Source organism: Mchenga conophoros, linkage group LG19 (assembly GCF_057382185.1).
Source record: "Mchenga conophoros isolate Kocher_MC1m ecotype Shallow Benthic linkage group LG19, M_conophoros_male_GT1.1, whole genome shotgun sequence".
NCBI classification, from domain to species: domain Eukaryota; kingdom Metazoa; phylum Chordata; class Actinopteri; order Cichliformes; family Cichlidae; genus Mchenga; species Mchenga conophoros.
The window spans coordinates 9,195,187-9,212,126 of record NC_140544.1 but is presented as its reverse complement, the minus strand read 5'-3'; the positions used below and the strand labels follow the sequence as shown (position 1 = coordinate 9,212,126).

At 41.0% G+C, this 16,940-nt stretch overlaps 2 protein-coding genes across 4 annotated transcripts; one reads left to right on the top strand and one right to left on the bottom strand.

Moving 5' to 3' along the window:
• Nucleotides 1-2,547: 2,547 nt before the first annotated feature.
• On the bottom strand, nucleotides 2,548-9,077 carry LOC146551703 (interferon-inducible GTPase 5-like). Of its 3 annotated transcripts, none has more exons than XM_085257206.1 (3): nucleotides 8,996-9,077; nucleotides 3,901-4,466; nucleotides 2,548-3,760 (listed from the first exon to the last, which is right to left on the bottom strand). In XM_085257206.1, exons 2-3 carry the CDS (start codon nucleotides 4,457-4,459, stop codon nucleotides 3,123-3,125), a joined length of 1,197 nt encoding a protein of 398 aa, XP_085113332.1. In that variant the 5' UTR covers nucleotides 4,460-4,466; nucleotides 8,996-9,077; the 3' UTR covers nucleotides 2,548-3,122. The 3 variants fall into 3 exon arrangements, with proteins under 3 accessions (XP_085113332.1, XP_085113330.1, XP_085113333.1); XM_085257204.1 differs by having other exon boundaries at nucleotides 3,901-4,607; nucleotides 8,996-9,041; XM_085257207.1 differs by lacking the exon at nucleotides 8,996-9,077 and adding an exon at nucleotides 4,914-7,763 and having other exon boundaries at nucleotides 3,901-4,607.
• A 4,390-nt stretch (nucleotides 9,078-13,467) lies between these two features.
• On the top strand, nucleotides 13,468-15,381 carry LOC146551702 (uncharacterized). The gene is given in 3 exon segments (XM_085258265.1): nucleotides 13,468-13,574; nucleotides 14,425-14,679; nucleotides 15,000-15,381. Coding segments are annotated over 3 exon segments (744 nt in total).
• The last annotated feature ends 1,559 nt before the right edge of the window (nucleotides 15,382-16,940 follow it).

The following is a 16,940-nucleotide window of genomic DNA, read 5'->3' as shown; positions in this document are numbered from 1 at the left end:
CAACTTGCCTGGTGAAGCTTTCATGGATGTGTTTATACCTGTGCTGATCTTCCTAAATATTACCTCTGACATGTGTCCTCCATGCTTTAATAATTTAAAGAACTAAAAGTGAATAACCAAAAAAATCCACAGTGGAAACTCACTCAAACTAAACTGAATTAACAATCAAAAGTAAAACAAAAATAAAAACTACTTAGAAAATATAAAAATATAATAATTATGCTCAATCTGCCGAGGCAGGCTTCACTTGCATGAACGACAGTGGGAGGCAGGCTTATCTTTTTACCCTTTCCAAAGGACCCGATCTCTTTTTTTGCTACTCTGTGACATCACCAAGTTGATCATAGCCCATACATGTCAGATCTGGATTTCATGCTTCTGTTTTTAGATCAGGTGGAGAGGTGAGAACCAGATTGCAGCAGCGCCCACTGTGGGTCAGGAAACAAACAAACAGCTCTTTGTCTCGGCTTCAAGGCAAAATTCATTTCCATCAGGTTAGTTTTACTGTGACGCTGGTATCTGCCAGTAAACACAAGAAGACATGTTGGTGATGAATTAGAAGCAAATTTAAAACAGTTGTTTCTGCTACATGAGTGTGAGTTTGGCCTGTGGACATCTTCACACATATGTTTTACTGTGGCATTCAAACTTTGATGATATTTACTTTAGTTACGTTTTAGTAAAATGTGGTGTTAGTGAAAATTATTTAACAGAAGGTAAAAGTTCCTGCTGTTCTTGTCTCGAGGAAGAGGAGGTGATACTCCTGAGAGAGAGGAGGCAACACTGAACATCTAAATCTTCAGGACAAAATAAATGAGTTTGCAGAAAGTGACTGTGGAGCAGAGATGGTGACTAACACCTGGGACTCAGACTCAAGTCACACTTAAGTCACAAAAACCAAAAACTTAGACTTGACTTGGACTCGAGCTCTGAGAACCATTTTTTTGTTCATAAATTGTGGCCGTGGTACTTCAGCATCTCGCTAGCCCTACAGAAGAGGAGCGAGTATAAAGGGAGGGACGTTTTTTAAGTGTCAGGTAATTTGAAATGCAGCGTTTCTATCAGCTCGACAAACATCAGCAAACACACAAACTGTGTGCAGTTTGTCTCACAGTGTGTTGCAGCTAAAGGTCCAGCTGCTTATTTGACAGGGAGAAAGAAAGAGAGCTAACTTCACTCGGAGATGGAGAAAGATAAGAAAGAGAGCTTAGAGTTAAAGGGAAGGATGCCCACATGTAAGTCCTCATGTTTTTAAATCTGTACATGGGACGTTATGTTTTTTCATACTGTGAAACCTGCTGCTAATCAAACTGAGACTAACTGTTATTTAAGGGCTGCATGAAAGTCCGCTGCAGGTTAGTGCAGGATAAACATTTGAGTTTGCTGCACTGTGACTGGTTTAAAGTAAAGAACAGTGCGTGACTGCTGCACAGTGGCTGTGGGTTCATGGACACAGTTAGCTTACATCAAGTATAGCAGAGACTCATATGAACTTTATCTGATGATGGTTGTATAGTGTCTAATATAAAGAGAGCATAAACAGCGTACTGTCAGTGTAGAGGATGAAATCAGCCAGGACAACTCATGAAACCAGGTGTGTACATCCACAGAGAGCAGCAGGTCAGCTGATCACAGCCTGTACACTAAGAAAATCTACTGGAGCTTTTAATTATTGTGAGCTTGATTCTTTTCCCCACACTGAGACATTATAACCACTTTTAGTGTTCCCCCACCTCCTGAATCCACTTTAACCCCTGACTGCACACATTTCCTGTTTAGAGGCAAAGTCCCCTCCACAATGGAGGCAACAGGAAATAGAAACATATTTTTACTTTCCTTCTTTTTCTCTGCTCATGTTCAACTGAACTGATTCAAGATGAGTAGAATTATTAGAATGAAAATTTAGACTGAAATAAAGTTTGTATTCCTTTCAAATAATATTATTTTATTATTACATTAATGTAGCACATGGTTCAGCCAGCTTTGAACACAAACAGCTGGAGCCACAGCTGCTTTGCAAAAGTGACTCTGTTATGAAAGATGCCTTAACTATTTGGAGAAGTGCATGAAGAGTGAGAATTATTTTTCTGCTGTGAGAAATGAGCCAAAGTGATTACGAGAAAGTGAAATCATCTCATTTTTAAAGAGAACACGAAGGACCAGCAGATTCTTTTATAGTCGTCTTAAAAAGACTAAAACTAATAATTAAATATCAAAAATATCAAATACCAGAATAAACTCAGCAATATTCAGAGTAAAATTGCAGAGACAGATTACACGTCAGACTGGAACAGGACACAGTCTGAGGTCCAAATGTTTCAGATCTCAGTGAAAATCTGTCATATTTTCATGTAAACCAAAGAATTACAATTTAAAGACATTTAAAAACCAAACTTGTGACAGACTGTAGATTCATGCATGTTCACTAATTTGCTCAAAGACTGTTCAGAGGTAACACTGTGTCCATCTGACCAGAGTTGAATAACTCTCCTTGTTTCAATGTATTTAATTTAAAAGACTTCTTAAATAGTGACATTAAAGGTAAAATGTTTATCAAGAACAATTTATTGATGAAAAGTAAGAATAACATTGATATACATTTGCATTCATAACAGTAATATTTGTGTGGTAGTTCCTCACTGTGACCACTGGAGGGCAGTGAACTCATCACAATCTACAGTCAACAGGACAAAAACACCACAGAGCAGTTTCTGTTCAAACACTCTGCATTAAAAGTATTTATTAAGCTGTAAGCCGCGATATGATAATAAAAGAGTTTCATCACAAAGTAAATCAAACAGAGGAAATTCAGAGATGATGTTTCAGGAGCAACTATCACATCACCTGATCTGTAAAAAAGAGCTGACATCACCAAATCACACAAAGGATCAGCAAAAAGCTCTTCTTTTTGTTCACAGTGAGTTAATAGTGAGATAATAACATCACATTTGTTCCTGTATCGATGTGATGAGAAGAAATGAGACCTGCTGAGGCCTCTGATACATTTATCAGCTAATGGCTCAAATGTGCAGTTGCAACATGATTTGGTTTCAGTATATTTAATGATTTCAACTATTTTCATTTGTACTCTTTTAAGTTTCATTCATCTTTGATTTTTAAATTCACACTGATGTGTTCAAACCCAGAGTGATTTCAAACACCTTCTGAGCATCATCAGCGAGCTTATCAAGGATCAATTTCAGAATGTTGTAGATTGTGGCGAAAGAGAGACCCATTGCTAATGGGATTCCAACAATGGGAATCCACCTTGTTGCTTCCTCTGCTGCAATTAATGTAGCTGCTCCTGCAGCTTGGGTCATCACCTTAAAAAGGAGCTCTATAGTTATTTTTGCTGCAGCCAGTGGTGAAATGATGACAGCACACAGATCAGTGTAGGGCACACCTGTTCTGGCAGAAAGTCTCTTCAGAGACTGGATATCGAGACCAAATGCATGAACATAATGTGTGACAACACCAACCAACAAAGCAAGATCAACAGCAATAGAAAGAGCAGGAACTGGAACCCCTGCTACAGCTGCAGACATAATAGCATAGTATTTTATTTTGGACTGAAAAGCTTTTTTCTTCTTGTTGATGATCTCCAGGCTGATGGTGGGCATGGCGCGCAGCAGAGCATGTCTTTTATGTTTAGGAAGGTCTCTCTCTAAGGTCTGATGTAAGAGAGGGAAGTCGAACAGGTGGAGCTTAAAGCTGGACACCAGGAACACCTGTGGAGACTCGATGCCTAATCCTCTGAGTCCTGGCACAGAAAAAACACATGTTAAGATGATGTATAAAAAATGCAGAAGACCTTTATAAGAAATCATTTAAAACTTGGATCTGAATATGTTTAAAAAGTGAACTCAGATCTCACTGAGCTCTAAGTGATCAGAAACTCACTTTGAACGCAGTCGTCTCTGATCTTTGTAAGAGTCTCCTCCTCAATGAAGTGTCTCTTTCTTCTTTCGGCGCGTAAATTGTCATCAGCCTTTGAGTGGACAAAGTAGAACTTCTTCTCCATCCTCTGAATCTCCTGAGCAAGTTTCACGTCATTTTCTCTGAAGCGAGTGTCTGAGATGATGATGAAGAAGTCAAACTTCTCAAATCCAACAAGCTCCAGGTACTTATCAGCTGGAAACTTGGTGCTGCCAATTCCAGGAAGATCCCATAATTTAACATTGGGATAGTTTGGATGGGGGTACGGTGTGACCTCTGAGGTGGTTTCTGTGACACCAGTAGGAGCAGCTCCCTCGTCATCATCAGACATCCCTCTGAAGGCGTTAACGAAGGTGGATTTACCAGAACCAGATTCCCCTGTGATGGCGATATTTAGTGGAATATTATCTTCTCTTTCTAAATATTCGTGAATCATTGCAGCTGCTGCAGCGATGTCATTGTTTTCCAGTGCTTCTCTAACTCCAGGAATTTCTTCTGGATGTGAATCATTTGGATCCCCCATAGTGATCCTTAAACAGAAGAAGAAAACCTGAGAAAACATGCGAGGCTGCATTTGGGTCCAATCCTGCCTGCAGCACACAGCAACACTTAACAAGCTGGACCAGGAAGAAGTCAGCTGTAGAGCTGCAGAGAGGAATCTTAGGAAAAAGCTGCCAATAAACATAAGATAAGATAAGATAAGATAAGATAACCTTTATTAGTCCCACATGTGGGAAATTTGTTTTGTCACAGCAGGAAGTGGACAGTGCAAAAGTTATGACGCAAAAATTAGAATACAATAAGAATAAATACAGTACACAGCTGTACAGAATAGAATAAAATAATATACTATATACAGTAGAATAAAATAGAATAAAAATATACAATAAGATAAAAATAGAATACGAATGCTATATACAACTGAGTAAAAATACAACGATGCCAGAAAAGATTATTGCAAACATAACGAACACTGCAGCATTGTGTTTGTGTGGGTCCTTAGTGTCACAGTGGTGCTGAAACCCAGGTGCAGGATAACAGACCCGTGACCACTGCAGCCACTGAAAGTACTGGCAATGATGCTGGCAGAAATAGCCACCATGCACTGGGAGCAGGTGGTGGTGCATCAAGATCAGCTCCAATAGCTATGGGACCAGGCCAAGCACCAGATCTTTTATACAGGTAATAGGTTGAGTTGAGAATAGAATAGAATAGAATTCAACTTTATTTGTCATTGCACATGTCACAAATACAAGGCAGCGAAACTGTCAGGATCCTGGGTCTCCTGACCCAGTGAGTTTCTTGTGTCTCAGTGTTTTTGTATTATCATGTTCTAAGTTCTCTTTCTTGCTCCAGTTTATTTTATAGAGTCTTAGTTTGGGTTTTTTGTATTCTGTTTAGTTTTCTGAGTATTTAGTAGCTGCCATCTGTGCCTCCTTTATGTTGATCTCTGTGTTTCTTTGTTGCTCTATCTCCCCTGTAGCTGTATCTCCAAGTCAAGTCCACGTCTCTGTTACATTTCCTGTTTTACTTTGAAAGTCTGTGTCCTATGTAAATGCATTGAGTTTTGCTTCCCTTATCTTGTCTTGTCAATTACTCCCAGCTGTGTTATCCTTCTGTGTATTTAAGCCTTGTGTTTGTCTCTGTTAGTTGCTGGTTCGTCTGTGTAATCTCCTTCCATCACTTTGTGTTTTCTCACCGTGTCTCCGTTTTTAGGTTTGTTTTGTTAGTTTTTGCTTGGTTTTCATCCTTGTTTTTTTGTCATTTGTTTGTTTTCTCTCGCCTTATATAATAAAGCTCACTCGCACCTAAAGTTGCATCTTGGGTCCTATTCTCCAGCTCCACACGTCTGCCACGCCAAACGTAACAGAAATGCAGTTTGCATCCATCCAGACAGTGCTTTAGCAATAATATGGATATATTACAAAAATATCAGCTTGTTACCTGTAAAAAATATGACTAGGAGCCAGAAATCTTGCTGACTGATAGGGGATCAAATAGGGCTGGGCGATATATCGAGTTTTTTAAAAATATCGATATATTTTCATACGAGATATAAGATGTGACAATATCGTTTATATCGATATAGTCTATGTTACGTTATAATTATACTTGTGGAGCCGCAGGTTTGCCTCTCTTTCGTCCACTTTTGTCTCTACGCAACGTTACTCGGCCTCGCCTCTCCTTCACTGAACACAACTCCGCCTCCCCCATAACTTCACCTGCAGGCAATGACAAGATGAAAGCGGAAAATCTCCGTTAGCGAGTTACCGTGCGTGGGGCTGGACGGCGTCAACGTGTTAGCGAGCTAACCACGCTAACGACATGCAGCCAGGAGGGGCTGCACGGCCTAAAATCCTTTCATTTTCTCAAAAATCGACAGTGCGCCTTATGTATGAATTCTGGTTGTGCTTACTGACCGCGAACCGATTTTATGTGGTACACAGCGCTCAGCAATCTGTCAAAAAATGTTTTAATATGACTTTGCTAAGCTACGGAGCTGCACCGCTTGATGGATTGTCGGATGATTACGGCTACCGGGGAGGAGCCTCGCGGAGTGATACGTACTGTGTGTATAAGGACCACAAATGGCACCTGTTCAGAGACGTGGTGCAGCTGTGAAATCTGTCTCTTTGTTACTATGCTCAGCGTCTATTAGTTTACATTTTGACTGCACAATTATGAGCTTTTCGTTATGCACAAAAACAACATTGTTTTCTTTTATTTATGGACCATGATTATTTAATAAATGCTGATAATTTATTTTTGAGTAATTTCTTCATGTACATCTACGCTGTATGTAAATAAAAGTGCCCGTGTGACATCTGGGACACAGTGTGACTAAGAACTCTCTTTTTGTTCTTAACTTATGGCTTTAAAAAAAAAAATCGAGATATATATCTTATATCGCCATCCAGCTAAAAAATATCGAGATATGAATTTTGGGTCATATCGTCCAGCCCTAGGATCAAATACTTATTTCATTCATGAAAATTCAAATTAATTTATAACTTTGTTTTAAATGCAATTTTCTGGATTCTTTGGTTATTGTTCTATTTTTCACTGTTCAAATAAACCTACCATTGAAATTGCAGACTGATCATTTCTTTGTTAGTGGGCAAACTTACAAAATCAGCTGGTTTTCAAATAAGTGTTTCCTTGACTCTATAAATAATGTAAGTTATTCTCTGTTGATCTAAATACACGGAGTGCAGAATTATTAGGCAAGTTGTATTTTTGAGGAATAATTGTATTATTGAACAACAACCATGTTCTCAATGAACCCAAAAAACTCATTAATATCAAAGCTGAATGTTTTTGGAAGTAGTTTTTAGTTTGTTTTTAGTTTTAGCTATTTTAGGGGGATATCTGTGTGTGCAGGTGACTATTACTGTGCATAATTATTAGGCAACTTAACAAAAAACAAATATATACCCATTTCAATTATTTATTTTTACCAGTGACACCAATATAACATCTCCACATTCACAAATATACATTTCTGACATTCAAAAACAAAACAAAAACAAATCAGCGACCAATATAGCCACCTTTCTTTGGAAGGACACTCAAAAGCCTGCCATCCATGGATTCTGTCAGTGTTTTGATCTGTTCACCATCAACATTGCGTGCAGCAGCAACCACAGCCTCCCAGACACTGTTCAGAGAGGTGTACTGTTTTCCCTCCTTGTAAATCTCACATTTGATGATGGACCACAGGTTCTCAATGGGGTTCAGATCAGGTGAACAAGGTGGCCATGTCATTAGTTTTTCTTCTTTTATACCCTTTCTTGCCAGCCACGCTGTGGAGTACTTGGATGCGTGTGATGGAGCATTGTCCTGCATGAAAATCATGTTTTTCTTGAAGGATGCAGACTTCTTCCTGTACCACTGCTTGAAGAAGGTGTCTTCCAGAAACTGGCAGTAGGACTGGGAGTTGAGCTTGACTCCATCCTCAACCCGAAAAGGCCCCACAAGCTCATCTTTGATGATACCAGCCCAAACCAGTACTCCACCTCCACCTTGCTGGCGTCTGAGTCAGACTGGAGCTCTCTGCCCATTACCAATCCAGCCACGGGCCCATCCATCTGGCCCATCAAGACTCACTCTCATTTCATCAGTCCATAAAACCTTAGAAAAACCAGTCTTGAGATATTTCTTGGCCCAGTCTTGACGTTTCAGCTTGTGTGTCTTGTTCAGTGGTGGTCGTCTTTCAGCCTTTCTTACCTTGGCCATGTCTCTGAGTATTGCACACCTTGTGCTTTTGGGCACTCCAGTGAGGTTGCAGCTCTGAAATATGGCCAAACTGGTGGCAAGTGGCATCTTGGCAGCTGCACGCTTGACTTTTCTCAGTTCATGGGCAGTTATTTTGCGCCTTGGTTTTTCCACACGCTTCTTGCGACCCTGTTGACTATTTTGAATGAAACGCTTGATTGTTCGATGATCACGCTTCAGAAGCTTTGCAATTTTGAGACTGCTGCATCCCTCTGCAAGATATCTCACTATTTTTGACTTTTCTGAGCCTGTTAAGTCCTTCTTTTGACCCATTTTGCCAAAGGAAAGGACGTTGCCTAATAATTATGCACACCTGATATAGGGTGTTGATGTCATTAGACCACACCCCTTCTCATTACAGAGATGCACATCACCTAATATGCTTAATTGGTAGTAGGCTTTCGAGCCTATACAGCTTGGAGTAAGACAACATGCATGAAGAGGATGATGTGGACAAAATACTCATTTGCCTAATAATTCTGCACTCCCTGTATAATATGGCCGGATGCACTGAAACTGGCTCAATAATCAGCAGACTGTGTGATGATGAAGTAACACCCAAAGCTAAAAGAGGAAGTTTCCCTCAAAGAGTCAGATAAAGATTTTATTATGTCCATATAAGATCACATCAGACAGACGGGGCAGGAACCTGTATAATTATTAAAAAGTACCAAATCCATAAAAAAAACTAGATTTTCTGTGACTTATCTCGAAAAATAAAAATGATGACAATAGAAAGAAAGTGATTTTAGCCTAATTAAAGAGATAAATTAAAATAACTTACACCGGATTCCTGCTGAGGCTGAAAGTGAAGAGAGCAGCACACTGCAGTCAGTAACAATGGGAGAAGTTGCAGTTTGGCTTTGAGCTTTTGTGGTTAGTCACAGGAAATACCTCCACCCAAGATAAGAACGAATGAACCAATCAGCGAATCTTCATGGGGGCCTCAGTAAGATATGTGAAAACACGTGATTTACAAGAAGTCATGTTTCCACAGCAGAACTCAGTGGACTATGGAGTGGAGTGGAAAAATGTTTTTCTATTTTTTTGTGCTTGTCACACTTTAATGTTTCAGATCATCAAACAAATTTAAGTATTAGACAAAGATAAAGCAAGCAAACACAAAATTCTCTAAATGAAGGTGTTTGTTATGAAGAGGAAAAATCCAAACCTACATGGCCCTGTGTGAAAAAGTGTTTTATACCTGAAGTGCCTCAATGCTATGCTTTCTATTAATAAGTGTCATATAATTATATAGTGTAGTATTAAGTGGACACGGCCCTGATAATAAAGGCCTTAGACTGCGTGTCCTTTAGTTTTCATCTTTCAACATCTTAGACTGGAGTGGGACAGCCTGTAATAAAACTGTTGAGCACATACCGCCATTTCGAGATCCGCAGCAGAGTGTCATGCAGGACGCATCTCCCTTCTAGAGGTGATTTTGTAAGAGAATAAAAGTATAAAATGATCTATTGAGCAGTGTGTTGTGCTCCATCAGATGCCTAGGGGAGAAAAAGAACTCGGTGAAGTGTTGATGCATGCATCCTATTTTGACTTTATCCTGCAGGACAGCCTCCTGAAATTCCAGGAGTACTGATAATCTATCAACCCTCTCCCCATTAATTGTTTTTAATAGTGTTTTTACTTTGCTGACCTCACCATCATCAATACACCGCTTGATATTAATACATCCTTTGATACATCTTTTCTCTCCCACAGTCTTCTTACAGATGCTTTCAACATTTATCACTTTATTTTTCTGTTCTTCTGTCTTAACCGCTATCAACAAATTTCCATCCCTGAGAGTTTTAGCCAGCTGCACTTCTCCAAACTTTTTTTTTCAACTCTCTAAATCAGCGGTCCCCAACCTTTTTTGTGTCACAGACCGGTTTAATGTCAGACAATATTGTCACTGATAAATACCACACAATAAAATTATACGACCAAGACGAAAACTGTGGTATTTTGTAAATATAATAACAAATCCCAATTCACTGTGTAATTGTCTTACTTTATTAGCAGTGTCTCCTGAAATGCACCAACAACATTGAGAACAGAGTAACATCCTCCTCTCTGCCCCTTAATGCTCTCTGGTCGCTATGGTAACATGTAAATATTTCTTTCAAAATAAGACTACTACATACTATAAGACGACTACAACATGGGAAAAGACCCAGCAAGTCAAACAGGAGGTACTGGTCCTGTGTGTGGACTTCCGGTAAATTTCAGTGTTGAGGTTTCCATTCTCTTCAATGTGCACAGCGCAGTCCAGGAAAGGCAAACAGTCGTCCTTTGTGTCTTCCCTGGTGAACTTGATGTTTTTATCCACAGCGTTAATGTGCGCAGTGAAGGATTCCACTTCTTGTGTCTTGATTTTGACCCAGGTGTCGTCTACATCAGCGGTCCCCAACCTCCGGGCCTTGGACCGGTACCTGTCCGTGAGTCGTATGGTACCGGGCCGCGAGAGTTGAGGCTCAGGTGTGAAATGTATAGTTTTCAGGGTTTTTATCGGTTTTCAGCGTTATTTTGTTATCGTTTTTATCGTTAACTTGGTTTTCCTGGGTCTTTTCACATGTTATGAATAAATAAATTTTCGGTACCAGTACTAGTTTTATTTTTTTGTATTTATCCGAGACACCTTAAAGGCCGGTCCATGAAAATATTGTCGGGCATAAACCGGTCCATGGCGCAAAAAAGGTTGGGGACCGCTGGTCTACATTAATGATGGGATTTCTGGCTCTTTTTAGAGAACCGGCTCTTTCAGCTCCGAACTGGCTCTTCAGGTTGTTTTGTTGCTTTAATTAACTTATTATTAACAATAATATAAAATTATGCATTGCACGTAAAACTCCAAAACACATAAAAACTTCAAAACAGGTACAAAACACAACAGAAGTGCTCCAGGATGCTAGGCACAGTGTTGAGCTTTTGTTACCTAGTGGCTACACAAGCCAGCAAGTACCAACGACCGGATCTGGTGTGTGGTAATAACATGTAAATGAACATTTTTTTTTAAATTATTTGAATATATATATGAGTGCTTGTGTATAAATACACAAACAATACACACATGCTTTCAATTGTGTAATTTAAGTGATCTAGTAGCTCTGCTTTGGAAGTTCGCTAGAAATGTGTTTTGGAGTTTGTACGTGCTTCGAATCTAGGGGCCACCGCATATATGTATATATAAACATATAAATAAAACCACTTTTTTTTTACATTAGTAATTCCTTTGGTGCATAATTTTATATTGTTGTTAATAATAAATTAATTAAAGCAACAAAACAACCTGAAGAGCCGGTTCGGAGCCGAAAGAGCCGGCTCGCTAAAAAGAGCCGGAAATCCCATCACTAGTCGGCGCGTCCGTCGACACCAGAGGGTTAAAGTTGGAGTAGAGTTTATCCTCTAGGCTAACCCTTTTTGGATTTTGGGAAACGCTATTATACAGTGGCTTGCAAAAGTATTCGGCCCCCTTGAACTTTTCCACATTTTGTCACATTACAGCCACAAACATGAATAAATGTTATTGGAATTCCACGTGAAAGACCAACACAAAGTGGTGCACACGTGAGAAGTGGAACGAAAATCATACATGATCCCAAACATTTTTTACAAATAAATAACTGAAAAGTGGGGTGTGCGTAATTATTCAGCCCCCTGAGTCAATACTTTGTAGAACCACCTTTTGCTGCAGTTACAGCTGCCAGTCTTTTAGGGTTTGTCTCTACCAGCTTTGCACATCTACAGACTGAAATCCTTTCCCATTCTTCTTTGTAAAACAGCTCCAGCTCAGTCAGATTAGATGGACAGCGTTTGTGAACAGCAGTTTTCAGATCTTGCCACAGATTCTCGATTGGATTTACCGTAGATCTGGACTTTGACTGGGCCAGTCTAACACATGGATATGTTTTGTTTTAAACCATTCCATTGTTGCCCTGGCTTTATGTTTAGGGTCGTTGTCCTGCTGGAAGGTGAACCTCCGCCCCAGTCTCAAGTCTTTTGCAGACTCCAAGAGGTTTTCTTCCAAGACTGCCCTGTATTTGGCTCCATCCATCTTCCCATCAACTCTGACCAGCTTCCCTGTCCCTGCTGAAGAGAAGCACCCCAGAGCACGATGCTGCCACCACCATATCTGACAGTGGGGATGGTGTGTTCAGAGTCATGTGCAGTGTTAGTTTTCTGCCACACATAGCGTTTTGCATTTTGGTCTCATCTGACCAGAGCAGCTTCTTCCACATGTTTGCTGTGTCCCCCACATGGCTTGTGGCAAACTGCAAACGGGACTTCTTATGGTTTTCTGTTAACAATGGCTTTCTTCTTGCCGCTCTTCCATAAAGGCCAACTTTGTGCAGTGCACGACTAATAGTTGTCCTATGGACAGATTCCCCCACCTGAGCAGCTCATCCAGAGTCACCATGGGCCTCTTGGCTGCATTTCTGATCAGCGTTCTCCTTGTTCGGCATGTGAGTTTAGGTGGACGGCCTTGTCTTGGTAGGTTTACAGTTGTGCAATACTCCTTCCATTTCTGAATGATGGCTTGAACAGTGCTCCGTGGGATGTTCAAGGCTTGGGAAATCTTTTTGGGCAACTGACTGCACTCAGACCAAAGGGGGCTGAATAATTATGCACTCCCCACTTTTCAGTTATTTATTTGTAAAAAATGTTTGCAATCATTGGAATCAATCATAATAAAATTGATTCATGTTTGTGGCTGTAATGTGACAAAATGTGGAAAAGTTCAAGGGGGGCGAATACTTCTGCAAGCCACTGTATGTCCACATGATTGTTAAAGAACCTTTAGTGGTCAGTTACACAAAAGTGTTACACAACTACTGTTTAACTTCTGTCACAAATATGTCTCTGATGATTGCTTAACCTCCACGTTAAGCAATCAGTGTCAGTGTTAGGGCAGAGCTGTGCCCCTCTGCTCGTATAAAAACCTCCTGAACGACTGCAGATGGAACCACTCCTTACAGCTAACTGAAGGTCACAGACCTTCCACCTGAGCAGGTACGTGAAGCACTTGGTTCACAGTTCAGTCCCAGTTCAGTTTCCTGCATTTCACTGGTTTCTTTCTTCTGTTGCAGTTTTGGGAAAAACAAATCAGTGAAGGTGAGAACGTTTGAGATTTCCTACATGGATTTGGATTTAACTGCCTTAAATTCATCTCTGGTCAGCTGTTTATGGCGTGCACTGATTTATTGCATTAAAGCGGATCATAAATGTAAATAAAATGTGTTGTTTTAAATGGTGCAGATGAAGTTGCTGCCCTGCCTCATGCTGTATGTCCTGCTGGCAGCTGGAACCAGTCTGGCTGTGGACGTGAACTGGCTGACTAAAGTTGTGAAAGTCATCAAAACTAGGTGAGTAAATTTTCTAGATTTCTCCTCTGCCTTCACCAAATCCCTAAAGCACATGTAGACTGGTTGAGCAAACTCTCCCACAAGCTCAAGTGTCCTGGAGAGGGTAAAGAGTTGGTTCAGTGACCAGGACGAACACTGTGTTGCTCCTCCCCTCTCTGAGTTCGACTAACGGACGAACTCTCCTCTTTGGCACCTTGGTGTAGACCTTCCTGGGGAAGCTGAGGAGGGTGATCACCAATAGTTGAAGGACACCCTCCGGTCTACCTTCTTGAAGATGGGAACCACCACCCTGGTCTGCTAATCCAGAGGCCCTGCCTCAGATATGCAGTAGAGATGTGTCAGCCAGGACAGCCCTATCACATCCACAGGTGGTGCTGCCACCAAGGAGATTCTTAACTGCCTTACTGACCTCGTCCTCAGTGATGGTCGAGCTGTCCCCCTCATCCCCGAACTCTGGGTCCTCTGAAGAAGACGCGTCATTGGGATTAAGGAGGTCCACAAAGTATTCCTTTCAGGAGACTGGTTCCAGAGCCTGAGATGTGTGTTGAGATGAGCCCAGCTATTTCTAGAGTCAGGCTCTTTCCTCACCAAAGAGCGACTTCTACATGATGAATTGAAGTGCTACATAATGTTCACTGACTCTTAAATACATAAATAGAATAAAGTGATTTTGCTACAGTTTAATTTAGATCAAAGTGGTAAATGTCCAACCCTAACGAGCTCGATAAACATGTCTATATTCAGACTGAAGTACTGAATTAACTGTAAATGTCACAGAGAACAGATTTATTAATATACCCACACTCTGTCTGAAATTATCTGAGATGTTTGTTTTCTTTCCCTTTGGCAGATACCATATACAAGACAAGCATTACACTCTGGCTGTAACCATCCCACAACAACAGGACCCAAACACACTTTATAAAGTCCTTGAAGGCGACAAGCCTGAGGATGTTAAAAAGAGTGTTTACGAGGATAAAGTGTACGAAGGGACGAGGATGATTTTCTCTGTGCCCATAAAACCTGATCATGCAGAACATTTAGTTCTGCAAAAGTTGAGCAGTCTATGAAAATATACAAAGAATAACTTCCTCCTCATCTACTCTTATCGGGCGACCGTGGCTCAGGGGGTTGGGAATCGCATCTGTAACCGGAAGGTCGCCGGTTTGATCCCTGGGCTCTCTGTCCTGGCCGTTGTGTCCTTGGGCAAGACACTTTACCCTACTTGCCTACTGGTGTTGGCCAGAGGGGCCGATGGCGCGATATGGCAGCCTTGCTTCTGTCAGTCTGCCCCAGGGCAGCTGTGGCTACAACTGTAGCTGCCTCCACCAGTATAAGAATGTGAGAGTGAATAAATAGTGGCACTGTAAAGCGCTTTGGGTGCCTAGAAAAGCGCTATATAAATCCAATCCATTATTATTATTATTATCTCTCCCCATGTCGCACATGCACAGACAGAAAGAGAGAATATAACATCCTAGAACTGATTGAAAGGGACGTTTGCTATTGGACAGATGGAGCCTTTGTGTTTACAAGAGTTTTTGATCAACCAAAGTCTGAGCGCAGTACAAGAGAGATCATCATACACTCACTCTATGAGGTTGGGTGTTCGATGGGTGGTCTCAAATACATCTTTCGCTGTGATGGACCGAGCAACTCTCAGAGTGTCACAGCTGCGATGAACGTTTCAGCGCTTCAGAGTTCTGCATTACTAACAGCCCTCAGCCTCCACAGGCAGGAAGCAGTGGGACAAACACCCAGGGAAACAGAGGCTGAGTCTGAGGTCCACACTGACTCTCTTCATTGACAGTCTGGTGTCACCTGGTCTCAGGTGAGTCCTGCGAACCTCAGCACTGACATCTGTCAGTCACCATTAAGGAAGCTTTGTGCAGGATCACAGATGACATCACACTATATCAATGAAGCGTGTGTTTTCAGACAGCTGCACCTCACTCACACCCCCAGACCCTCCACCTCATTTACTGTCTGAAGATGTCCAGAAGTCTCTGTGAAAGCAGACTGTAACTCAATGATGGCATTCATGAATCATGTGACTGCCTGACTGTAAGGTGTTTGTGACCCCTGTGTTCTTTCAATAAAGCTCAGCATCCAGCCTGCTGCACGTGTCTTTTATTCTGAAGGAGAGCTTCACATGTTCAGCTTCCTCTTTATGAAACCCAGTGACTCTGAGCTTTTATTCTCTAAATCACTGAACAGAATATGTGAGCGATGCTTTTAAAGGACCTCACTGGTTTATGGAGGGAACTTGATGTTTAATCTGATGTTTAATTTAATGAAGCAGTATAAATCCACACAATCTGAATCTCCCTGCTCGGCTGAGAGCTTCACAGCACAGCGGAGGAAGGATTATGTAAGTGATTACTCTGAGATCACAGCGTCACCGTGTTTACATCAAACTGTGAGTGTTGCTGTCCTCACATTCACTCAAGTTAACGAAGGAGTAATGAAATGCTGTGTAATGACAAATGCAGACATACTACAGCGTGTGTGCGCGCGCAGTCTGACTGCAGACATGTACGGCGGGTTTACGAACGTGTGTTTGAGATCATTTTATCTTATTGGATAAAACAAACACCAAGTTTAACTTTGAGGACGTGATCTGGAAAAGATGAGAAACAAACTTGAGTTACTGCAACACTCACACCTGTAACTACTGATACTCCTAATACTACTACAGGAAGCTAACAGTTTACTGCATTCAGACCTTTACAGGGTAAACGTGCTCCCTGATAACGGATTTAATAATGTGTGTGGTGTGAGCGCCAGCACACTGGCAGAGAGCAGATGTACGAAGCTAAATATGAACTTTACAGACTGAGAGCTGCAAAGGGTCATTCAGACTTCTGATTAAACCTCTCAGATCAGTCAGTACCAGAGCTCGACTGCGCCCCCTACAGTTACACACTCAGGTTTGACTTTTGTTTATTTTTCCATTAAGTGCAACAAAACATCAGGTTGACAAGAACACCATCAAATCGCTCCAACACACAAGAATATATTGAAATGTTTAAATAAATGAAACGTTTTAGGGTTTTTTTCTTCTTGTTGTCCATTATTGAGAAAATGTCATGAACTTCTGACTGGAGATCTTGGACTCATGAACATATTCAACAGGTTTATGACATAAAAGTGAGAATAATGATGGTCAGTATCAGTGGAACCAAACAACACGATGAGAGTGAATATGATCAGACACTAAACGTGACGCTGTGATCCTAACAAGGATTACCAAATCCAGACCTGAGCAGGAAGAAGCTGGTTTCCTGTTTACAGAGAAAACAGGAGCGTTATAGTCACATCAGAATTCAGCACCCTCCTTCATGAGACAGTTGGCGTACTGCGAGA